The 26,181-nt window shown below is 46.3% G+C and overlaps 1 protein-coding gene across 1 annotated transcript in view; it reads left to right on the top strand.

The window, feature by feature from the left end:
• The window catches only part of GRID1 (glutamate ionotropic receptor delta type subunit 1), a 668,927-nt gene that overhangs the window by 454,671 nt on the left and 188,075 nt on the right, over nt 1-26,181 (top strand). Inside the window, exons 7-8 of the mRNA XM_045568241.1 lie at nt 8,999-9,160; nt 10,541-10,660. Coding sequence (XP_045424197.1) covers nt 8,999-9,160; nt 10,541-10,660 — 282 coding nt within the window. The remainder of the gene's footprint in view (nt 1-8,998; nt 9,161-10,540; nt 10,661-26,181) is intronic.

A 26,181-nucleotide genomic window follows, 5' to 3' on the forward strand; every position in this document is an offset into this window, starting at 1 on the left:
TTTGGAAATGGAGCTCTCCAGTTCATCTTTAGTTCTTCTCCCCCACACACAGGATGATGGTTCTGGTTTAGAAGTTTCTGGGAGGACCTTGAAGACCAGGGACTTTTTGCAAGATCATCTGTCTCTTGGCTTCTCCACTGAGCTGGCCTCAGAAACTCCATCTTCCTCTATTAGGCCTGTGGTTAGGGCTTTCTGTGCTCTAGTGCCAACCAGGAGCTATTATAGCAAATCAATTTGGTTCCTATTTAGCAGATAGAAAGTGCCTTGGAAGAAAAATACCTAAATACGTGGCTTCTTAGTGGCTCCAAAAGCATTGCATTTGCCGGCATTCAGTGCTGTTGTTTATTTTTCCCTACAAAGCGCTGTCTTATGTGGGTGTTTCTCACTCTTGTTTTCTTGACAAGTTAGTTTAGGGCTTGTCTGACTTAGCCAGTAATAAAAGTGATAACCAGTCCCTCGGAACCTGGAGACTTTGCTAAGATTTCACGGACATCTTTGCTCAGAGGAGAATCTGCAATGTACTCTGTCTTTGGAACTGCATTGCCTGGCGACTTCAGGGCTGCAATTGAAGTAACAGACATATTATCACATTGCCACCCCGTTTATATTCAAATGTGTTTTCCAAGGGTGACAGGCAAAATGATATAAAATGTGTTGTCTGGTCACTGTGGAGCCTGATCCCTGAATTAAGCTGCGAGGGCTAATGTGGTATTATTATAAAATGCTCCCTCAGGTTGGAATTTCTCTTCTTTGTGCATTTTAAAATTGTTGAATGGCTTTGTGGAATCACTTCTCCCCCGAGCTCGATCTATTAAAGCATTTCAACCCCCTTGCCCACAATGTCCCTATTTCTTTAGGGCTTTCATACTCTTCCCTGGCTGCAAGTTCTTTATCAACCTGTCAGGGGAAGCATTTCTTCTGGAGCTCACTGAGCCTCCCCACACCAGCTACCTTCAATTTCATGTCACTTTCAATGTTTTACTTAACCCTAAAGATTCAGACAGGAGCGTTTAACCAGGAGGGTGGGGAAGGCTTTGTCAGAGACAGGTGCACGGGTGTTCTCCTTGGGTGTAGCTGGTGCTGTCCTGGCAACAGGTGGCTATGTGTGCATTTGCAGCCCAGAGAGTCGTGGTGTGGACAGATGTCCCCTCTCCACTCTCCACACCATTCACTCAGATTCAGCCCTGAGCAGAGCTCCCTGCGTCCCCTTTGCCCTCTGCCACCATCTGCTCCCTCCTGAGGCTTGGCCATGGTGCCCTCTCTCAGGACAGGTGGGTCGGCAGCAGTTTGGCAGAGAGACCTCGCCTGGGGATGGATTCCTCAAGCTGTGACATCTGGGCGTCAGCTTGTCCGCCCAGCTGGACCCTCTGTCGCTGCTTGTCTGAGGTTGCCGGCCAACCAGAGCCTGTCTGAGGGCTGGTCAGGGGTCAGCTCCTGCTGTTTGCCTGTATGGTGCCCCCTGAACAGTCAGTCCACTTGGCTTGATTAACAACGGAGGGAAGAGAAAACTGAACTCTGTAGACCTCGGGAGGAAATGCAGCTTGTCCTAATGAAAACATTTCCCGCACTTCCAGCTTTGGTGTTGGGAGGATAATGGTCTGGTCTGACCTGGCCTTCGATTCATCTTCCTTTGCCTTCAAGGATGATTTTTTTACCGTGCTAATGTGGATGCACAACAATTCCCCGGGCCCCAGAGCACAGCAGATACAAGGCTGCAGGACCCTAATATGACTTGACTGGGGTCTCAGATGTGCTACGGAGAAGACTCGCGCTGAGCGCCAGGAAGGCAGACAGCCAGCGGCAAGGCAGGTGCATGCTCCTGTCCTCCGGGGCCCCCTCCCTTCCAGTGTGGTGGGGGCAGAGATCGCAGCGTGCTGACAGCCAGCTGGGCTTGGGGGCTCTCAGCTCTCCTGAAGAGCTCAGCACATCTCATGAGGGGCTTGTATGTTCTTTACCTCTGGTCCTAACCCTGCTCTGAGGACCCAGTAAGCGACCGGAAGATCTGGGCTTCAGGTGGGGCTGCCTCTGCCCCACCCTGTGCTTGCCCAGGTGGAAAATCAGCGCCTTCCTGGTGTCAACAGGGCAACAAATCCCCACCACACAAGACATCCACTGTGGCCTGAATGTTTGTGTCCCTCCAAAATTCATATGTTGAAACCTAATCCCCAAGGTGATGGTATTAGGGAGGTGGGGTCTTTGGGAGGAGACTGGACCGTGAGGGTGGAGCCCCCCTCAGTGGGATGAGCGCCTTTCTAAGGGGCTGAAGAGACCAGATCGTCCCCTTTCACCTTGTGAGAACACAGAGAGAAGGAGCCACGTGGGAACCAGGAAGCGGGCCCTCCCCGTTCACTGAATCTGCAGGCCCGTGGAGCTTACTCTCCAGCCTCCATAAATGTGAGAAATAAGTCTGTGCTGTCTGTAAGCCAGCAGCCAGTCTACAGTGTTGTCACAGTGGCCTGCGCAGAGTAAGGCAGCCTGTGAGTCTCAGAGATAGTGCTGGGTGGGGCATTGGCACTGTGGCTGCACGAACCGCCTCTGATGTTCCAAGCGCCCTCCTGCCGGGGAACGCTCAGTGACCCCGGACACTGCTCCCCTGGCCCCGGTGCTCCCTCATCCCTCCATCTGCCGGCTTCCCTGTCCTCCCTCTATGTTCTCCCTCGGGGTCTTGACTCCAAAGTAAATTCTTCTTATTTTCTCACGAAGATAAATTTAACCATCTTACCGGTAGCCTTTGCTCCTGCTGACACAAGGTATTTTCCTAAATAAAATATAGCTTCTGACGTAATGGGCATTCTGAGGCTAACTTTAAAAAGAAAAATAAAGCCTATTTTTCCATCCCTGGCCCTCAGTTGATTCCTGTGCTTGGTCTCTAGTTGCTCTGCAGCCAAGAACGTGTGCCTGGATTTCTCAAGTGCTGCAAGCCCCCATCACGAACGAGCTCATGGCTGGCTGAATTCTCTCTTCTGCCTCCCAGAGATGCATCCTACCTTTCCCATTGCCTTTCTGAGGACTCGCCTCCTGCATGGGTAATTGACCTTGAAAATTCATGCCTTGCCAGGATCCTCCCATCTCGTGGAAATGCATAGCCTTGAGTTCTGATGGAAGATGAACAATTCCACATGGACTATATCTGCACAGAGCTGCTGTCTCTGTCCCCAGCGTGGCCTCCATCAGCCATCATGCTTCTTCTAAGAGGCATCCTCTTTGCAAATGCCTTGACATCTCTTTGCCTTAGTGTTTCTAAGAACATGTTTAGAACTATTCACCCAACTTCCATTAATTCTACAAATACCCATTTATGCACTTATTATGGCCAGTGCTTAGGTAGAGAGTTCACAAATATTCTCTCTTCATTCTCACAAACGCTTCAGAATAGGGAGTTTTAATTTCCATTGTGTAGCCTGTCCTGATTAGGGAGATGGGCATGTGCAAAGGCCCAGAGGCCCAGGAGAGCAGGGGAAGAGTTCAGTGTGCCCGAGGCAAGGGGCGAGAGGTGAGAAGTGTTGGGAGGTGACTTGGGGAGACGGGCAGCCAGCAGGGTGTGGCCCTTGGCGATGTGATATGTCAGGATGTGGGTTCCAGAAAGAAAGCTCTGTGCAGTGTGGAAGGGGAGGGCCTGGGGCTGGAGACAGGGAACCAGCGGTTACCATCTCCCTCGTGGGTGATGAGGGCGCCTGAACCACGGTGTGGTAGTGGGAGGCGACCATTTAGTGAGGACATCAGGGAGGCTTCGCTGGAGCCAAAACCTCTGAGCTGGGAGGGGATGGGTTCAGAAGGCAGAGTGCAGAGCACGTGCCTTCCATGGCGCTGGGCTGTAGCCGACCCTCCTTACAGCCACGTCCTGCCCACCTTCCCCACCCCTCCTGCACATCTGGGTGGTCTCATTGCAGGATCTGCTGTGCCAAAGGCTCCTGTGCTGAGCCAGCCCCACAGTGCAAGTGCCTGGCCTTTGAATGCAGTGGGCCCCACCGCCTCCTTCTCGGGAAGCAGGGTCAGGGTATTACAGTTTCACCTGACCCCGCTCTGGGCCTTCCTGTATCGCTACTTTTTAGGAAGCATCCCAGGGGCCAAAGAAGTGGCCTTTCCCTCAAAGGGTAGCCCTGTGACACCTCCGGGCAGGCAGCCCTGCAAGGCCAGGCTCGGGCCTTGGGGGTGGCGGCAGCTGTGGCTGTGCTTCTGCGGCCAGAGGCCAAGGCCATGTGCCCAGGTGCCCAGGTGAGCAGATTTCAAGTGGGGCTGGGGATTAATTCTCAGCACTGATTCTTGCTCAATCCTTTATCCACAAACTGCAGAAGCCAGACGTGACCCCTGCAAGCCTTTGGAAGGCGTCAGGACGACGGGGCCTTGGCGGGGAGGACGAATGATGTTGGCAGATACAAATTCATTTTCCCCGTAGACCCCATGTTCTGTGTGCCGGATCCGTGTTGGGCTCCAGGTACTGGGGACACCCCAGGAGGAGCCCTCAGCTCCCCCACATTGAAGTCAGGGGCCAGCTTAGGTCCTTTATTTGTCCCTTCTATTCCTTTCTGTCCCTGTTCCCTCCAAAAATGAAAATGCATGCAAAGGGCTTAGGAGAGTCCTTGGCAATCAGGGGTATTACCATGTGCATTTTACAGGCGAGTAAATCAAAGCCACCACACTGCACCTCTCCAGGGGCTCAGGTCACATTGTATTTTATATTTATCCCGATAAGCCTAACGGTGTTAAATGGCTTGTTCAACATCACTCAGCAAGTGAGTGTGAGTGGAGATTTACTTCACCCATTCAGGGAACATTTATTGAGTGCTTGCTATGTCCGTGCGCTGCTGTAGACACTGGGGTCCAGCAGTGAGCAGAGGTGGCCCAGGTTGTGATGACTCCAAAGCTCTTGCTGATCCTACAAGGCCACCCGCCTAAGCTGCACACGGTAGGCTGAGGGTCGTACTATATGACAATGAGTGAAAGAAGAACTTGGCTTAAATCTCTAGGGTGGCTAAATGGACCAGCCAGTCCTGCTTCCAGCTCTCTCTCACTTAGAGTAGCACCCACAGCTCCTGGGAAAGCCAGGGGCTACTCTCCTGGCCCTGGCTCTTCTCTGCCCCTGGTTTCCCTCCCTCTGGTGTCTCTGATCTGGTTCCAGATCTTTTGCTTTGCAGCCAGGTCTCTCCTCTGCCACACCCTTGGCCTTGATAATTTGACCCCTCTTTTGTTTCTCAAATTCACCCTCGCCTGGAATGCTTTCTTGGTTCCTGTAACTTTATGCTGTGCTGTTCCTGGGCCAGCCAGAGCCCTGGGCTCCCACATCTGCGCCGGCGTGGGAATGAGCATTTAAATAGTGATAACGTCTGCTCTGCTGGTCTTACCTTTGTTAATGAACTCTGCCATGCCTTACCTGAGATGTGAGGAGGGAGGCAAGGACTCCTTCAGACCAGGCCTCCCTCTCCACCCCGGTGGCCTGTGGCTCCAGCTTGAGCTGGTGGCCCCTGGGTGGTCGATGGTGAGTGAGTGTCCATAGAGCTGGGAGCCTCTGTCCTTCCAGACCTCTCCTCCAGGCTCACAGGCTTGGCATGATCAACCCTGGCCCTGGCACCCACCCTGAGAAAAGGCTTCTCTCAAGTTTATCAGGATCTGGTGGATCTGCCTTCCTACCAACTCCTCTTGATCTTTTCCTCCAATGATCCCTTCTCTGGCCAACCAGACTGTGAGGGGAGGGCCTTCCCCACCCTCTGCGTCCCCACCAGTGCACACCAGCTGGTCTGTTCGCACCATGTGGGTCACCTAAGCGAGGATGCTGAGGTTGAGGAGCAGATAGCGGATCCACAGATCAATACTGGAGTGTCAGCTTCTGCCCCAGGCTGGGGGAGTATGGAGATGGCATCTCACCAGGGGACAAGTGGATGGAAACAGCTCCCAGGGAGGATCAAGAAGACATTTTGAACAGGCTATAAATGAGAAGCAAAGTGCTGTTTGAACAAAGGAGGCTTCCTCCCAAATCAAAGTTGGGGGCAGCAAATCTCTTTTTTCTGCTGTTTTCAATATTTTCTCTTGTTGCAAAACACAATTATTATGCACCTTCTTAGAAGAAGATCCACCCATCTATCCATCACTCCGTCCTGTACCCATGCATACATGTATCTGCCATGCATCCATCCAGCACGCATACATTAAGCACCAGCCATACGCCTTGGTAGGTGCTGGATTCTAGAGGTAACACTTAGGAGCTCAAAGTTTGGTGAAGCAAGTGCATCTGTGAACTGACAGCATGTAGAATATCATGGAAGAGGGCGCCCGCAGGGTGATGTGAGGGCAGGGGGAGGGCACACCTGGGCCTGGGAAAGAGCATTACTCAGTCTTGTTCCTGTGACTGGCAGTGCCCTCTCCCTCCAAGCAGACATGCTTGTGGGAGGATCGAGGGCTTCCTTGGCCTTTCTGAGTCACATCCTGTTCTTTCCTCCCCATCGCAGGCCTCCCTGCATTCATGTGTTTGTTGAGTACCTTAATTCATTGTGAACAGAAGTGCCGGAGGGAAAAAGGAAATTCCTTTAGGTGCTGGCCAGGGCTGGCCACAGAGGCTGTGCGTGGGCTCTGCCGATGTGAGAGTGTGCGTAGGTGGGCGTGTGGGCCAGAGGCTCCCGGCTGGCTGAATAGCGTCAGCTCTGAGTGGGTGGCCGGGAGACCCATGAATGTCTTGAGAAGAGACATTTTCACATCATCAAGGACTCTCAGCTTCCAGTTATCCTTTTTTGGGGGAAAAAAAAAGAACAAAAACCAAGCCAATTCCCAGTGGCTTACCTTAGACACTTGTAACAACAGCTCCATATTGGGTTTGTTTTCCAGAGGGGAGGAAGACGTGTCCAAGCAGTTTTGCAGTGGTGGGTGCTGCCGGGGGCTGGGGAGCTGGCAGGAACAGGGTGTGGCTTGGTCCTGTTCACTGAGGAAATGCTCCTCCAGGCCTTAGTGGGCCAAGGACACAGTTCTGTCATGGCGTTCTCTGCAGGACAGGGGACGAGTTCCCGGTGGTGGGAGTCACTCTTCTCTCTGCTGTCAGGTGAGACAGCAGAGGGGCAGCCCAAGGCCCTTGTGTTAGCTCATCCTGCTGCCTCTGCAGCGTCTGGCCACCCTCCACCCATTCACACACCTCCAGCATGGGGAGGCACAGGGCACAAGGCCCACAGTGGTCATAGCAGGGACACAGGACAATGGCAGACAGAGTAGTGTTCCTCAGCAATGGCCCATGCACGAGGAGACCTACAGGGAAACGGTCAGCTCTGCTTGAGCATGACAGCGTGGGAATGACCCTCGAGGGCCAGCATGGGTGGCTGGACAGGCACGTCACAGCAGATGTCCCGGACGTCAGCTCCAGTTGCTGGGGAGAATTCCCACCATCCTCCAAGCAGAGTTCTTGTCTGGGCTTCTGCTTTTGGGGCACCCAGAGTAAGACGCGTGAGGAAAGTGGGTGCGTGCAGAGAACAAGGCATGGAGATCTGGGGTGTGGGGACATGCTGGGGAGGTGGGTGGTGCGGCTGGGGGCAGAGGGGTTCTTCCTGCATCCCAAGGAGCCTGTTTGATCTTCCCAGGAGGCCTGTGAGGCCGACATAGTTTCCTATTTTTATCTGGTGATTTTGTTTTTCTGCAATATTTTTAGCAGGCTACTTGCTGCTCAGGTGTTCAGAGCATGGTCCCCTTGACCCACTTTGGCAGATGGTTGTTCGTGCAACAGTTATCAGCGGGGGCCACACACCTGGCCGGGGGTGCACGTTCCCTCTCCCTCACCCCTTCCCTCCTCCTCTGCTGCGTGCCCCCCTTGCCCCACAGAGGCCTGGGCTGCCTCCTCCCTGCAGAGAGCTACTGCTGGGTCCCCGACAGGGCAGGTGCTGGCCTTTCTGCTCCTCCAGACAGGCTCTGTAGTCACAGTCGGGAGGGTGAGCCGGGCCTGTCCAACCCTGGATCCCGTGGCCCACGCGTGGTCTGACTCTCCAGAGCTCCGGGATGGGCTGTGTCTCCTCCATGGTGCAGCCTCGCTGCAGACAGCTAAGCAGAGGGGTGGTTCTCAGATGGGCACAGTTACAGATCCCAAACGTGTTCCCCTGGGTGGCTGTGACTCCACTGCACGGCAGACACCGGAATCTCTACCGGCTGTTACCACCTTCCTCGTTGCCAGGGGGTCACTCAGGCCACCATCACCCTGGGCTCGTCCAGCCGCAAGAGCCGTCTTCTTGAGGCCCAGGTCTGATCGCCAGCTTTCTGTGCACTGATGCACACGTGGCGGCCTTCTCCCTGAAGTCACCTCTGTTGTTTTCCTTCTTAGCACAGCCCGCAGGCTCTGCACGGCCCAATCCCTGCCTCCTCCTCAGTCTTGCCCTTCCCCACCGAACCGGGGACACAGTCACCTTGAATTGTTTTCAGTTCCTCTGTCCAAGGGGTCAGCCGGCAGTGGCCCACGGGGTGAATTCAGCACATTGCCTGTTTCTGCAAACAATGTTTGTTGGCACGTGGCTGCACCCGCTTGCGTATATATTGCCTATGGCTGCGTTCAGGTTATAACAGCAGGCTGAGCAGTTGCAAACGATCACAAAGCCTAAATCTCTACTATCTGGTCCTTTACGTAAAGCTCTGGTGAATCTTGCCCTAAGCGGCCCTGCTCCTTGATACCTTCGTGCCTTGCAAATGCCGTGCCCTCCCTTTATCCTGCTAGTCCTTCTACCTGAGCTTCCCACCCTTGCTTCCCTCCAGCCTTCTTACCTGACCGGGTAACTGGTCTGCGTGCACGGCTCAGTCAGGTGCTAATCATGCTGGTTCTCCTTGCTGACGTGTGGATGTGCCTCTCGGTTCCCGAAACAGGGCGAGGTCTCATCCTACCCAGGACTCCAGCACCAGGCTGGGTTTTCGAATGAACGCCTGGAAGCCAGAGGATCTGGCACGGATATTGGGCACCCCACATCTCCCCAGCTCTCTGTAGGTTTCTCCAGCTCTCTCTGGAAATGCTGTGGAAAGGGCTTTACCACCTCTGTCTTTGCAGATCTCCAACCTCTACCTGTACGACAGCGTTCTGATGCTGGCCAACGCCTTCCACAGGAAGTTGGAGGACCGGAAGTGGCACAGCATGGCGAGCCTCAACTGCATACGGAAGTCCACCAAGCCGTGGAATGGAGGGCGGTCCATGCTGGACACCATCAAAAAGGTGAGCGTGAGGGGCCCCCTGCCCGGGCCACGGCCAAAGACAGGCCCCACTCACAGCCCCCACTCCCTGCCCCCAGTGGCAGCTGGCCTGAGGCTGGGCCCGTTGTGTGGCCGCCCTGGCAGGCCCCCCAGGCCTCTCTTCTTGCCGCTCTTCCTGTCCCAGCATTTGAAGGCTGTTATATGTGCTATTATTATTCTCATTTTAATATGAGGAGATTGGGTGTCAGAGAGGTTAAGTAACTTGTCCTAGGTCACAAGTAAGTAAAAAAGGGGGCAGCTGCCTATCCCACGTCTGCGATACCCCACCAGGCGGGACGCCACGCTCCAAGAGCGGCGTGTGGTCTCAGTGGGCACCGCCACATGCTGATCGGCTAGGTCGCGGCGCGTGTGTACGTGTGCTTGCGTGTGCATGTACACGGGTGTTCATGTGTGCGCACACACACTCTGTACTTGTGATGTGTCCCACGTGCTGAGGAGTGACACCAAGTTAGAAGGCTGGATTTGAAGTGAATTGAATAATCCACGGAGGACTTGTTAGAGTGAATTGGCTTTTGGAGGCTTCCAAAGAGCACTTAGGGAGCTCTGTAATGTTAAGAATTTTAGTCACGATAAGCTGCGTGTGGTTTCAGTGGCAGTGAACATGTCCTGGGGTTGGTGTGGATCTACTGCAGCCCCCGGGAGGGGCGGGCCCCCTGATTCCCAGAGACTATGGGAGACAAGGCTGGTGAGACCCCCCCAGGCTTGAGAGGGAAGGGGCTCACCAGTGCGCCCTCAGCCCCCTGGCCCTGTTGCTTCTCTGATGCCCACTGCGCTGGCAAGGAGAGGTGCGGGGACCTCAGCCAGGCTGTGCCAGATGCCGTGCTTTGCACACATTTTCTCCTTCAGTCCTTGCAGGCTCCATGATGTGGAGCTAATTAACTCGGGCTGAAGCTGGGAGGTGGGCATGTGCCCAAGGTGGCACAGGTGGCAAAGCCAGAACTCGGGCTGCGTTTGGCCTCCAGTGCTCATGCTTGCTGCCCTGCGACTCTTTGCCACGTGTCTGATATGGCTTTCATTGACCTTTGACTTCACTTCTGGGTCAGGCTAAGGTGACCCCTGGAGCAGGTTGCAAGGGGAAGAGTAAGCTGCAGGAGGGTGGGGTGAAAGCTGTCACTCATTACTCTCGTGGCTAGCACAGTGCCTGGAACATAGCAGGGCCTCTCAACATGCTGACTGCAGGCCTCAGGGATTTCGTCTGTAAGCAAAGGGTGTGGGAAGCAGGACCCTGCTCCGAGGCTCTAGGACTGCCAGCCACTCTGTCTTCATTACAGCCTTTGGGACTCTGTCCTTTACCCCAGCCATATTTTTCCAACCTCAGTTGGTTTTTCCTCCTGTCCTGCAGGGCCACATCACCGGCCTCACTGGCGTGATGGAGTTTCGGGAGGACAGCTCGAATCCCTACGTCCAGTTTGAAATCCTTGGCACGACCTATAGCGAGACCTTTGGCAAAGACATGCGCAAGGTAAGCCTCAGGGTCCCCACCTCCCGATCTTCCTGCTGTGATGCCACTGAAAACAGCAGGGGCCCGAGGGACTCCTAGATGCCCCGGGACTGCAACTGTGTGGAAATCCCCAGTCCCGGTCTCTCTCTGTGTCGGTGCTGCCGTTGGCTGGTGTTTGTCGGGCATGCTAGGGAAGAGGCACAGAGAGGTTTCCAAACAGAAATTGCCACTGATGTAGTCTCTTTGTGTACAACAGGAGCCCCAGCCACACCTGGGTCCTACTGCTTGTACCAGGAGGGGCCACCTGGAGGCTAGAAGGGGCAGCGTGTTTTCCCACAGCAGTAAAATCGGCCCGACCATGGGGACAGGTGTTAATTGTGGCTGAGGCAGGAGAGAGACATTGCAGCCAGGTGTCCACCAGATCCAGGCATGAAACAAGACCCCGAACAGAAAAATGAGCCACAAGGAGGGTGGGAAGTGGGGACGCCGGAGCCCAGTGGAGAGAGAAGAGAGAGGCAGATGAGCCGATTAACTCGGGCTGAGGTTTGGCTTTTGTGTTTGATGCTGGTGCAGGTGGCAGGCCTGAGTGTCTTTCCAGTGATGCTTTGCCTCTTCTTCCTCCTCTAATGCAGGGTGGAGAACAGTTTTGCAGGATTAAAGATAGCAGGGAAGTAGCTTTTTATCCAGATTGGGGACCCCCAAAGTTAAGGTGACCTGTGAAGCCAAGAGGTCACTATGGCAAGCGAGGGGTCAGTTATCCAAGTGAGGGACCCAGATGGGGTCACTGTGTGCACTGGAGAGATGGTGAGGTCTGGGCGGTCAGTGGCTGGCTGCCAAGGGCTGTGCCAACCTGGCTGGCTTGGGTGCACTACCAGAAATGGCCTGTACAGGAGGCCCATGTGCTCATGGTGTCAGGGGCCACAGGGCTCAGGTGTCCCAGGAAAGAATGAGCACATTAGTTGGTAGGTATACGCTCAGGCATGGGCTGGTGTAATCTCACACACACTCTTCTTTTTTTTTTTTTTTTTTTTTGGTGAATTTTTTTTTATTTCAGCTCATCATGGGGGTGCATAAGTTCAGGTTATATACAATGTCCATGTCCTGCCCATCCCCCCGAGGCAGAGCCTCAAGCGTGTCCGTTCACCAGACAGTGCGCCTGGCACTCACCATGTAGTCATACCTCCATCCCCTCCCCCCACCTCCCACCTCCCCGAGTCAGCAGATGTATCCAAAGAATGGAAAAACAAGCATCACATGTACTCACCAGAAAACTGGTTTCCCTGATCATCACCTAAATGCACATCGGGGAAGGGTACCAATTAGATATCAGACTGAGATGGGGGGTGGGGGGAGGGGATGGGTGTATGCCTACACACACTCTTCTTTACACTCGGGAGGAAGCTGTCCCTACTAATGACAGTGCCTGGGAGATGAAGGAAAGTCCTTGCAAGTACCCTCCTCAAAGAGCCTCTACCCTGGTCTCTGGCATGGCTAGGGGTGGGGGACAGGTAGCAGGGGTTAAGTGACGTTGGGTACTGAGAGTCTGGGTGGGGGCTTCTTTGCAGGGCCAGGGTAGAAGGAAACATGTGTGGAGGGTGGAGTGGGGGAGGCTGGGGAGCAAGGAGGGGGTGGCACAGGGCTCACCAGTGACAGACTGGGAGGAGGACTGCCCCGCAGGGAGAGGCCAGGTGTTCTGGGCCTGTGTGTGATGGGGAGGGCGGGAGCTCCCAGCTAGTCCTGCGATGGAGATGGAAGATAGAGGCATGGGCTGCTCCTGTAAATGATAAGAGGTTCAGTAATCGTTCGTGACACAATGGTTGACACACGTGGCTTGATGACACACGTGGCTTGGAGCTCAGAGGTTTGTTGGTGGCCTCCTAGAGGGGATCAGCCTGTGACTATCCTGTGACCCCCTGGAGAGCCAGGGTGTGGCCTATTTGTCAAGGGCGTCAGGGCTGGCCTCTATTGTCTGCTAGGCAGGCCCAAAGCTGGGAGGCTTGGTGGGGGGTTGGGGCTGGGGGTCAGCATTGGTCTGGGTCATGACTGCAAGAGAAATTGGCTTGCGCTGGGACTCCCACGTGGCAAGGGGAGCTCTTTCAGTCCCACTGACTTGAAGGAGCTTGCGGAGTGTGGCTGCCTGCAGAAGCGACATTCCCATCTGCCAGGGTCCTGGGGTACTCGCCTTCATCCCCAGTGTTCCTCCGAGGTGAGTGACAATCAGGTCCAGCCTGCTGGCTCCTTCGCTACCTCCCACCCGCCTTCTTTCTGCTCAGCTCTAACCCCAAAGTCCACGTGGTAGACGGGACTGTTGGTCGTGGGGCTCAGTCTTAGGCGGCTGACTCTGGAGCCCTCTGCAGGGTGCCTGGCTGGCCACTCCAGGTCCCTGAGAGAGGAGGAGGCACTGTGTCCTGCACTTCCTGTTTCAGGTGTCTGGGCCTTCCCGTGTTGCCAAGGCAACGCTACTCAAAAACCCTGAAGCCAGTGGGAGCTGGAATCTCTGAGTATAAGGAGCTTCCGAGCAGGAGGCCTGAACATAATTGAGTTGGAAGGGAAACTGATTTTCAAGTGGGCTTTATTTTAAAATGTATCCTTTTGTCATTTGAAAATCTTCCCCTAATAACTGCATATCCCAGTTGTTATCTGTCTGCCTAGCAGCTTATCGCTGTTAAAGACAAGTTATCTGGAAAGCAGGGAATGGGATTTACCTTAGCAAATGTTTGTTATTCAGACCCAGGATGCATTAAAGCAAGGTCTGGAAGGTTTCAGATGAAGCAAGGCGAGGGGATTAGGACGGTGCCGCAGGGAAGGGTGGCATTTGAAGGCAGGGCTGAGCCGTGGCTCCTGGTGGAAGATGGGGCTGTGAGGGGTGGGGCTGGGGAATCAGGGTGACTTAAAAATAAAGGACACTTGCATAGAGGGGAAATGACTGAGGTCGGTGGCAGATTTGAGGGTAGGGTCCTGAGCCACACAAAGGCAGATCGGCCCTCTGAGGACTCCTGAGATGGCAGCTCTCTTGGCTACGCACAGGGCACAGCTGTGAGAGGGGCCAGCAGGGCAGACCCTGCATGCTTTACTCTGGGCAGGGCGGGGCGTTCCCTGCAAAGATTGTATATATCATATACATTTAATATATATTGCAAAACAATGCAGGAAACAGAGCCAAAGACCCAGTAGTTTCTTTAAGATTTAAACAAATAGAACTCATTTAAATTAGAGAGCAAATAGATATTTTCTTAAACTAAATACCCTGGGGGAAAGCTCAGGGAGGGTGAGTCACCCAGACGTTTTAGATTAAGTGGCATCAAGAGACTGTGGATTACTCAGCCCCTTCATCAGAGGGAAGGAGTGGGTGATCGTCTTGCACTGCAGGGTGCTGGGCAAATACTAATTCAATTATCTCATCCAGGAAGTGTGTTTTCATTGAGGGAGCGCTGGATGGCAAAATCAAAGGTCCATGTCACCGGCTTGCTGTGTAACTCAAAGCAAAATATTAATTGTCTGTGTTGTACTTGGAGCTGTCTGGCATGGGTCTGCCACCAGGGGCAGGGGTTGCTGGAAAGTCACTTCCAGCTCACAGAGGAGTTGGCCTGACATTTATCTTGGGGGTACAGGGGGCTGTCCCTGCTTCTTCCTATTGGAGGCATGCTTTTTCAGGACTCAGAGCTGTAACAGGTGCTCCACAAATTTCTACTTGGCTTTGTTTCTCTTTGCTCAGACGGAAATCACCAAAGGAGGGTCCCATGAGCTTGTCCATGCAAATGTCCTTAGCTCCTGACGTGAGTTCTGACAGATCTACTGGAGGGCACCTGTAGTAAAGTTTCCAAAGGCGGGGTGTGTGGAAAGCTGTCTGATGTAGGACAAGAGGGGGTGAAGCAGGAACTAGCGGGCATATGCTATGTACAAAGGTGCATTTATACGTACGTTGTGTTGTTGACTGGGGGCCTTCATGTCGCTCCTAGACCTAACTCTCCTGAGTGTTTGCAGTTTCCTCAGATGGAAGGTGCAGGTAACCTGAGCCTACCTGTTGACTAGAGGGGTCAGTCAGGGTAATGGCCCCGTGCAGGACTTGACAGTGAGAGCTCTTCCACATGGCACGGGGCAGCAGCTTCGGCACAAGGGGCTGTATGCCTTCTCTGAGCATGTTTACCCCAGCCCCGTGGAGCAGAGAGGCAGCGCCGGCCTAGCGCACAGCCGTCTGCCTCGCAGTGCCCTGGGCTGCTGCTCCTCCCACCGTGTGCCAAAGCCTGAGGCCAGAGATGGCAGCCGCCTGCGCAGCCCTGAGCAGGCGCAGCTGGGACCACGAAGCTTTGTGCGCTGGGACAGTGCCCAGCTCCCCTTCTGTGCCTGCAAGCAGATGTCCACTCCTCACAGAGACCAAGGGCTGAGAGGGACCTGTGGAGCTTCACTTCTGATGTGACTGTATGTTCAGGGCTGTTCCAGTGTTGGTGTGATGAACGGGAGGGGGGAAAACACGGCTGTCTTTTTGTTTCCCCACAAGCATGACTTGCCTGGATGGCAGCACCAGTTACGGCCCTGAGGAAGCATTTTCCATGACCTGATCGCTGAGGCTGCCTGTCCTTCTCCATCCTGGTGGTGTGGGGAACTTATTCCCTCCCATTAACCCTGGGTCCCTGGTGCAGCAAAACCCTGGGAAAATTGCCAACTGCCTGTAGGCTGTTGGACCCTAATTTTCCATGGGTGGCATCCACCCGAGTCACTGGGTTGATGGAGGCAGTGGTCTCCTTGGGCAGGAGGTGGGGAGTGGGTGGGTACACCTGGAAAGGCTGTGGGTTTGCTTTCTGCCTTGCACCCCAGGATGGCAGAGACTCTGATGTGGTATGAGAGAACACAGCTGTTTTCTGTCCCTTTCTGTAGAGAAGAATTAAGTTAGGACCAAGAGAGGCTGAGGAAGTATTTAGTCCTTTGGGGTTCAAGCTTTTCTCTGGCCCAGGTCTGGCCAAGCGGAAACTTACCGGGAGCCAAATACATGAAGCAGTAGTGGAAGCACAAATGTGGCGGTTGCAGTAGGAGGGCGCTGGGGTGGGGAGCACTGAGGCTCACCTCACAGCCTCTGGATCTCTGTGGTTTTCTGCTCAGCTCCATTTGGGCCCAGAGATTGGAGAGACTTGATTATGTAGCCCCAGGAAGACAGATTTCTTGGGGTGGGGCCGGGGGCGGGCGGAGTTCGCAGAGGACCCAGGACATCTTTTCTGAATTTGAGGTGGTGCAGTTCCTCCCCTTCAGCTCACTTTCTGCTCCACCCTCCCACTCCTCCTCCTCCCCCAGAGCCAGCATCAGGTGTCACAGTCCCTTCCCCTTGAAGCCTGGTGACTTAAAGTTTCTCTACCGCCCTTCGCTTGGCCTCCCCGTTCCAGCAATTTCCCTGGGAAATGGAAGAGCCTCATTCTCCTTTACTCGTTTAAGACGCTTCTTCTATCTTCTCTGTCAATTTTGATTCTTCATAAAAGCTGGCTTTGGAGGGGAATCAAATGCCCCCCTTGATGTCATGTCCCTGAGAGAGCCTTGTGGCTGCTGATAATTCACAGAGTAATAATTGCTCATCACGCCGCGATTGCCACGCCGTAGGACCCCAGGCCTCCCGAGCTTGAAAGCACATCATTAACATTCCCGCCCAGACCCGCTACGCTGTGTTACAAATTGTCCCACATTCTCCGGGTTCAGAAGTTGCAAGAGGTGAGGCCACATTGAAAAGGCGAACTCTGGTAATGAAGCAGATGCTGCCTTTACCTGGTGGCGGCGGCAGCTGGTGGCAGCAGCCTGGCAGTGGGCGAGTCGTGGGGAGGGGGCTGTGGGTGGAGGGGGGCTGGGAGGACCCAGCCTGAGAACTGCACGGTGTCTCAATTAAGCTGCCCACGGAGAGACTGGCTGTGCACGCTGGGTCGCACTAGAGAAAAAAGCTTAAGTCCCTTCGTGGATTAACATTCTTCCAGCGTATATCCCGAGTAAAATGTCAACTGTTCTGAACCCTTGTGCAGAACTGCTTTTGACAGAGCTGAGAACCAAAACAAACACTGCTGCTTCATCTGAGTAAAGGGATAAGGAAAAGATGCAATTAAGTATTTCATTTTAAGTGACATTTCATCAATACGTGCTCATTTAGGGTAGAATGTTTAGAAAATATAGATAAATGAAAAGAAGAATATAAAAGTCAGCTATAATCTTTAAACCAAGAAATAAATACTGTTAGCATTTCTGGTGCATTTTTCTTTATATTTTTCCTCCCTCCATACATAGAGATAGAGGTAGTGATATGTACACTTATCAAATTGCTATTTATGGTAGATATAGTTTATATCCTGACTTTTCCACTAAATGCTATATTGAGAGTATTTTCTCATTTCTATAACTATTCTTTACAACTAATTTTTTTTTAATGGAAACACATTAGTCAACTTTCAGGCAGCCATCATTTATTTTATCTTCCTATATGGTAAGTATTTGGACATTTTACCATATCATTATAGAATAGTGTAATCATGAACATCTAAAATATAGATAATTTTAATTATATCTATACTTATTCTCTTATTATATTTTTTAGAAGTATAATTGCCAGACCAAGAATAATAATTCTTTTAGGCTCTTGATGTACTTGATACATATTTTCAAATTGATAGAAAGGCTTAATAGTTTTCACATCCAGAGAAGTACTATGTCTCTGTTGCATCCTATGTTGAAGAAACTGATTGATATGTATGCAACATTTTTGCTAATTTGGTGGCAGTAGGAAAAAAACAATGTGCTAAAGTTTGAATTTCTTGAGAGATTATACATTTAAAAATATAATTATCGATCATTTGCATTTTGCATGTTGTAAATTAGACCTCAAGTCCTTTGCATGTTTATATTGGGGTGAAATTTTTCTTGTATGCTCATATAACCTCTCTTTCAGGAGGGAATTGACAGTTATTTGTGTCAAATATTTTGTTGCAATAAATTGTCTTTGAATTAAAAAATATTTTTACATAGAGGCATTTAAAAATTTATGTGGTCAAATGATCAGATTATTCATTTGCAATATTTTTCTGTTTGTATTTCTTAGAAAGTCATAACCAGTTCAAAAAGTGAATACTACTTACTCATACCTTCTAGTTATTTTTGTGGTTTGATTTTTTTTTTTTCCAACAAAATCTAGGATGGATTTGGAGTAAACTGTGACATGGCCTAGGTTTTACATTTTTTCACTAAATGGTTCCCATTACCACTTACATAGTAAACCTTCCTTACCTCATTGCCTTAAATGTCACACTTCCTTATACATACTATACTAAAATTTGCATATCTTATTGATTTTTTAAAATTGTTAGTCTTGTTTCTCTCCTTTTTTTATGCCAGCTTAAATTTAATTCATTTTTGTACATTATTAGAATGTGCTTGCCTGCAGGTAACAATGTCCACCTCAAAGGGATTAAACAATGAGGAAGACTTACTCTCTCACATTAAAGAGGGCTGGAGCAAGGGTGGCTTCAAAGTTGGCCAATTCAGCCATTCATTGCCAAGATCAAAGGCTCAGGGCTTTTTCATCTTTCTACTTGGCTATTCTCAGGGCATAGTCTTAATTTCCTTAGTTTCAGAATGACTATGACAATCCCAGCTGTCATACCCAGAAAGATAGCTGTAAATGGAAGAAAAAAGTTCTTCTTTTCTGTGTATCTCCTTTCCATCAGGAGGGGCCCTTTCCTAGAAGTGGTCCTGGATTCCCTTTCCTCTGTCATGCACACTGGCTTTTATGTTGCTGCAGTTGAGGTCTTCCTCCTTGGTCAATGTCACAGTGCCACAATTTCTCTCCCAGATGCTTGTCTCTGAGTATAAGCTTGTGCTCTTTGGATAAGCTGGCTAAGGAAATGCTCGTTCTTCTGCACTTGTATGGACAGAACTCTTGAAAGTTGGAAAGAATTTGACTGCAGAATTATCTGGGCTAGTTGCTGGTTTTGGAGCTATTACTTTGATATCTTGGAAACTTCCTTTCTTGGTTTCTGCATTTCACTGCATCATTTTTAGTAATCAGCTTCACTGAAAATCTTGCCTTTCGCTGGCATCTTCAAAGTCATTACTAACAAACAGGTCTACATAGTATTTGAAAATGATTTCTAAAATATCTAGCTGTTAAAATATCTCCCTTTTCATCCTACTATCAGGTATCTGTGTTGTCTCCCTTTATTTCTTTATTAGACTTGACAGAAGGTTTTTAAATTGATTTTTCTCAAATAACTAGGTCTAATTTGTTTAATTAATGTTTTTGTATTTTATGTTACTCTAATTAATTGATTTATGTTTTCCTGTCTGCCTGCTACCTAGCATTTGTTTCATTGTTATTTTTTAAAACTTCTAATATGAGGTGTTAGTGAATTTAGTTTTATTCTTTCTGGTTTTGGCATGCTCTATATTTTATTCTGAATATAGTTGGCACTGAATTCTTAGTGGTTTTCCTAATGTAAAGTGTAACACTTTCACAGAAAAAATGCCTAAATCTTAAGTGAATCATAGTGGGTTTTCAAAAGTAAACACACCCATGCAATCCACACTTGCATCAAGACACATCACCAGCACCCCCAGAGGTCTCTCTTGTGCCCTCTTTTCATCCCTGCACTCACCAAGTGGATGGAACCAGTTTTGATGTCTAATGCCCTTGATTAATTTTTCCTGTTTCTAACTTGATATCAATGATATAAGATACTCTGTACTCTTTTGCTCAACACTGTGCTCTAAGATTCATTATTATTGTTCTATAGAGTTTTAGATCACTTATTCTTGTTGTGTTTTAAATATGAGGCTTTATTATTATTCAGGTATGGAGAAGCCAACGAATCAGAAGACAATTGTCATTGAAAAGATAGTTTGTTACTCACAGTCTCCACAAGGAGGGGGCACGCCACACCACACAGGGCCACACAGGGACATACCGGGGTCAGGCAGGAGGCAGAGGAAAAGATGGGCAAGTTTTATACGGATTTTTCAAGACTGACTTCTTGGCTCTTTGCATTTCCTTATAAATTTTAAAATTAGACTTTCATTTTTCACAAAAAAACTGGGATTTTGACTGACTTTAGATCAATTTAGAGAGCATTAACATCTTACCAATATCAATCTAATTCATGAATATAGTATACCCCTCAATTAATTTATGGTTTCTTCAATTTCTTTCAGGAAAGTTTTATAGCTTCTACTGTGAAGATTTGAATAACTTTTGATTTATTCCTAGATATTGATATTTATGATTATAGTGTGTAGAGTACATTTCAAATTGATTTTTCTACTTGTTTATTGTGTGTCTATAGAAATATAATTCATTTTATATATTGAACGTATTTCTAGTGAACAAACTATATTTGCTGATTTATTCTACTAGTTTACCTGTAGATTCTTTTTGATTTTCTATATACATAATCATGTCATCTATGAATAATAAAAGTTTTATATTTTCTTTTCTAATTATTATTCCTTTTATTTTTTTCTTGTGTCTCATTGTACTGGTTAGAATCTTTAGTTCAAATTAAATAGATCTAGTGATAATTGGGCATCTTTATCTTGTTGTTAGTACAAGGTAGCTTTTAATAATTCATTCTTTAATATTATACTTACTACATAATTTTGGTTGGTGTTCTTTTTTCAGATTAAGAAAATTCCCTTGAATTTCTAGTTTGCTAATATTTTTGTCAAGAATGAGTATTGTATTTAGTCCAAGGCTATTTAGCATCTATCCAGATAATTATGTAATTTTTATTTTTCTTCTTAATATGATAAATTAATGCTGATTGATTTTTTCTTTTTGATGCTGCTCATTTGTTTCTTTGTATCAACACCATGTCCTACTATTTTGATTAATATTTTATAATATATTTTAATATTTGCTAAGGTTACCTTCTGGTTTCTCTTCCTTTTCAGAATGTTTTTAATTAGATTTTTACTTTGAGATTACCATAGACTCACATGCAGATGTAATAGATAATACAGAGAGATTCTGCCCTTTACTTGGTTTCTCCCAATGGTAAGATCTTGTAATACTGTTGTACAATAACACAAGGATACCAACATTGATGCAACCCATGGATCTGATTCGGATCCACATCTTCCCAGTTGTATTTGTACCTGTGTGTCTGTGTGCATTTAGTTCTGTTCGGTGTTACCATATGTAAGTTGGCATATCCACCACCACTCAAGACACAGAATAGTTTTGTTTCCAAAAAGATTCCCCATTTGCTCTTTTATAGCCACATGTACCTCCCTCATGTCTCCCTGACCTTCATATTCCTAATTCCTGACAACAATTAATCTATTCTCTTCCCTATTAAAATGTTATATAAATGGAATCATATAGTATTTTAATTTTATCAGGTTTTTTCGCTCAGCATAATTTCCTAGAGATCCATGTAGGTTTTTGCATGTATCAATAATTTCTTCCTTTTATTGCTAAGTGATATGTTAGAGAATGGATGTCCCACTGTTTCACCATTCACCCAATGAAGCGCATCTGAATTGTTTGCAGTTTTGGGCTATTATGAATAAAGCTGCTATAAGCATTTGTCTACAGGTTTTCTGGGATAAATGCCCAGGATTACAATTGCTGGGTCATATGATAATTGCATGTTTAGTGTTATTTAAAACAAACAAACAAACAAACAAACAAACAACTGCCCAACTGTTTGCCAGAGTAGTATACCATTTTGTACTTCTGCCATGAAATTCATAAGAGAAAGTTCCTTCACATCCTCACCAGTATTTTTGTCTTATCATTATTTTTGATTTAAGAATTGTGTAGAGATATCTTATTGTGGTTTTAATTTGTGCTTCCTAATGGCCGATGCTGTTGAACATTTTTCATGTGCTTATTTGCCTATTTGCCACCTGAGTATCCTCTTCAATCAAATATCTGTCCACGTCTTTTGCCTGTTTTTCTAGTTGGATTACTTATTTTGTACTGTTGAGTTTTGAGAGTCCTATATATATTCCAGATATAAGTCCTTTATTGAATATGTGGCTTGCAAATATTTCATTGCACTCTCTAGTTGTCTTTTCATTCTCTGTTAAGGATCTTTTAAAAAGCTAATGTTTTAAATTTTGATGAAGTTAGCTTATCATTTTTTCTTTTTATAGAATATGCATTTGATGTCCAGTCTGCAAATTCTTTGCCTATCCCTACATTCCAAAGATTTTTCTCCTATGTTTCTTCTAAAAGTTTTATGTGTTTACATTTTACATTTAGGTCCATGATCCATTTTGAATTAATTATTTTATAAATTGTGAAGTTCAGGTTGAAGTTCATTTTTTAGCCTATGTGTGTCCTATTGCATTATCACCATTTGCTTAGAACGCTATCCATTCTCCACTGAATTGCTTTTGGACCTTTGCTGTAAATCATTTGAACATATTTATGTGGGTCTATACCTGGGTTCTCTAGTGTGTTCCGCTGATCAATGTGCCTGCTCTCTGCCAATACCACATTCTCTTGATTACTGTAACTTTTTATACATCATTGGACTGTATTTGCTCAAACATTATTGAAGACGTTTGTATTCAACTCTCATGAGAATACTGAGATGTTTTCCTTTATTGTACTATCTTTGCCTACTTTAGGCATCAGGGAAGTACTAGCCTCATAAAATATGTAGGAAAACACTTCTTTGTCTTCCATTTTAGGGAAGAGATTATGTAGAATTGGTTTTAATTCTTTAGATGTTTGATAGAATTTTCTGGTGAAATCCTTATGGCCTGGGGATTTCTTTTCTAGGAGCTTTTTAATTACAAATCCAATTTCTTTAATGGTTATTGGACTATTCAGATTATCTATTTCATGATGGTTATATTTTGGTAGTTTGTGAGTTTCAAGGAATTGGTCCATTTTTTCTAACTTGTCTAATTTATGAGTGTAAAGTTGTTTATATTATTCCCTTTTATCCTTTAAATTGATACAGTATCTATAATAATATCTCCTGTGTTATTTCTGACTTCGGTGCTCTGTCTCCTCTTTTTCATTATTTTTGTTAGTCTTGATAGGGGTTTATCAATTTTATTGATTTTTTTTTAAAGAATCAACTTTTTGTTTCATTCATTTTCTTTTTTATTTTTTTCCTATTTTCAATCTTAATAATTTCTGTTGTTATCTTTGTTATTTCTTTATTTCTGCTAGGTTTGGATTTATTTTGCTCTTCCTTTTTATAATTTCTTGAGGCAGAACCTTAGATTATTTGAGAAGTTTACCCTTTTCTAATGTGAGCTTTTTGTGCTATAAATTTTCCTATTGGAAACTGTTTTGGCTACATTCCACATATTTTTATATGTTATATTTCATTTTCATTAAGTTCTATGTATTTTCTAAAAATTTCTTTTGAGATTTACTGTTTGATCAATGGATTAGTTAAAAGTGTGTTGTTAATTTCCACAAGCCTAGAGGTTTTCTTCTTATTTTTCTATTATTAAATTCTAGTCTGATTCCATTATGATCAGAGCACAGACTCTGTATAAGATATCAATTTTTAAAAATTTATTGGGGCTTTTCTTTTTATGTTTATGATCTACCATGGTGAATGTTCAGTGGACACTTGAAAAATGTGTTTTCTGCTGCTATTTGGTGGAATGTTCTGCATGGGTTGGTTAGATATTATTGGTTGATTGTGTTGTTCAGAGTTGCAATATCCTTGTTAATCTTCTATTAGTTCTACCAGATGCTGCGATGAGATTGTTGATTTCCCCTACTATAATTGTAGATTTCCCTGCTCTATCAATTTTTGCTTCATGCATTTTGAGGATCTGTTGTTTGGAGTATATATACTTAGAATCACTGTGTCTTCCTAGTGGATTGCTCCTTTTAACATTATTTAATGTCTTTCTTTATCTCTGGTGATTATATTTATCTGATATTAATATAGTTACTCCTGCTTTTCAAATATTAATGTTTGTGTGAAATATCTTTATATTCTTTGACTTTAAACCCATGTTATTGCCTTTGAAGTAAGTTTCTTGCAGGCAGCCTATACCTGAATCATTTTTAATCCATTCTTTTAATCTCTCCATTTTACATTATATACATTCTTAAAACTTATGTTATGAAATTTTAATTTAATAATGGTATATTTACATTATTAAAATCTAAAGTAATTATTTTTGTTTTAGCACTCAGGTAAGTGCTAAATCATAATTGCATTGTTTGTTTCCTCTGTTTTTCATTTCTAGGTTTCTCTTTTTTTACCTTCCTATAGGTTACTTGAATATTTTAAGGATTCAATCTTGATTTATTTATAGTGTTCCTTAGTGTATATCATTGTATAGTTTCTTAGTAGTTGCTCTGGTTATTATAATATATATTTGTGACTTATCACAGTCTATTGGTATCAACATTTTACGACTTTGAGTAAAGTACAGAAATCTTACTTCCATTAGATCTCTTTACCTTCCCCACTATTAAATGTCATTTTCTTCAGCATCAGATAGTGTTATTGTTTCAGGAATAACTTTCCCTAAATTGAGATGGAATCAAGAGACCAAAGACTGACTCAGACAACTCCAGCTTGGCACATTAGATGAGTTTATTAGAGGTTACTTACAAGGGCACTTGCTCCTGGGAAGCACAGGAACTTTTTCCATAGGAGCCTTCTTGCTAACAAAATTCACATCTGCCCATCCTGTATTGTTGCCTCAAATCCCTTCCTAATGAGTGACACAGAGCTCTTACATTGTTTCATTGCATGTTCACATTGAAACAAATCAAGCATGTGCAGTACAATCATCATGTGCTATCATACAACCCATGCTATGTTAATGATATAATTCTACACTAGGTGAAGATTTTAGTATTGCAATTAGTGAACGGGTATTATAAGACAACTAAAGCAGTCCTAAAGCAGTCAGGGCTGGTTTAAGCCAGCTACCTCTAGCAAGAAAGTGTCACATCTGTTGTGCCTGGTGGCTATCTTAATTTATTTTGCAAAAATCTTGTTAAACACTCACAACCAGCACAGTGTTTCTGTCTGTGTGGTGGGAAACTTGCATTTTTCCCTTAGATATAATTTCTCTTTCAATCTTCAAATCTAATTTATGAAACTCACAGGGAGAAGAATAATATATACTTATATTTCTGCTCTTCTGTTGTTCTTTCTTGCTTCTTGATGCTCCAGGAATCCTGCTGTTATCATTTCCTTTCTGCTTAGTAAACTTTCTTAACTAATCTTGAAGGACTGGTCTGCTAGCCACATATTCTTTTAGTTTTTCTTCATCTGAGAATGTCTGTCTTTCCCCTTATATCAGAAGGATGTTTTGCCAGATGTACAGGTTATGGTTGAGAGTTCTTCTCCTTCAGGACTTTAAAAATGTTGTGCCATTTTCTACTGATTGCCATAGTTTCATATTAGGAATCTACAGTAACATAAATTGGTATTCCTCTGGGTAGCTTTTCTCTAGGTAGTTTCAAGATTTTTTGTGTTGTATTAGCGTTCAGAGGTTTTATGTCTTAATCTGGCTTTCATTGGGCCTATATTGTTTGGGATCTCTGTCTTCTTCAGTTTATAGATTTGTATCTTTCACTAAATTTGGTAAACTGCTAATCATTAATTATTTGAATAGTCTTTTAGTCCCACTCTATTTCTCTTCTCTTTCTGGTATTCCAGTGGAATGAATGTTGGTTGTTAGATCCTTTGTTATTGTCCCACAGAAACCTGAGGCTCTGTTCACTTCTTTTTAAATCTATTTTTTCTGTTTTTCACATTGAGTAAATTTTATTGATCTGTTTTCCAGTTGATTGACTCTATCCTCTGTCATCTAAATGCTATGATTGATTTCATCCCATGAGTGTTTTTTTAAATTATTTTTCCCAGCTCCATGATTTCTATTTAATTCTATTTTATACCTTCTTGTTCTTTGCTAAGATTTTCTACATTTTTATTTGTTTCAAGACAATTTATACTTTCTTATTGAAGCATGTTTATAATGATTAATTTAAAATTCTCACCAAATAATTAAAATGTCTGATTCATCTTGGTTTTAGCATCCATTGATTGTCTCTTCTTACTCAAGTTGTGATTTTCCTGGTTTTTGGTATGATAGGCAATTCTTGATTATATCTTGAACATTTTGGTAATTGTCTTAGAAGACTGTGTTCTATTTAAATCTTTTGTTGTAATAGGGAGTTATCCTGGCTAGTCCTAGCACACAGGTATGGCCCACTTTTGTCTGCTCTGCTTTCAATGACTACTTAATTTTAAGAGCTAGTGTTATTTTTGTGGTGCTATTTTGGTCTGCTTAGTTTATCTGATGCTGTTGGGGCTCCCACTGCTCCTTCTTCATGATTCTTGAAGAGCATGAAAGGAGTTTTCTCAAGATGGGCCACCTGGCACCTCTAGTTGAAAAGGGAGTCTCTGGTCTATGAGGACAAGAAGCACTTCTTGGGCTGGGCACTTGTGGCCAGACTCTCCTGTCTATAGGGAAAGGATTGCATTTCCTTGGCTGGAGCTTAGTTGTGGCAGGATCCCCCTTGCCAGTGCCACCTTCTGATTCTCCTTGGAGGAGGAGAGACTCAGGCCCACAGGGAT

Source organism: Lemur catta, chromosome 14 (assembly GCF_020740605.2).
Source record: "Lemur catta isolate mLemCat1 chromosome 14, mLemCat1.pri, whole genome shotgun sequence".
Taxonomy (NCBI): Eukaryota; Metazoa; Chordata; class Mammalia; order Primates; family Lemuridae; genus Lemur; species Lemur catta.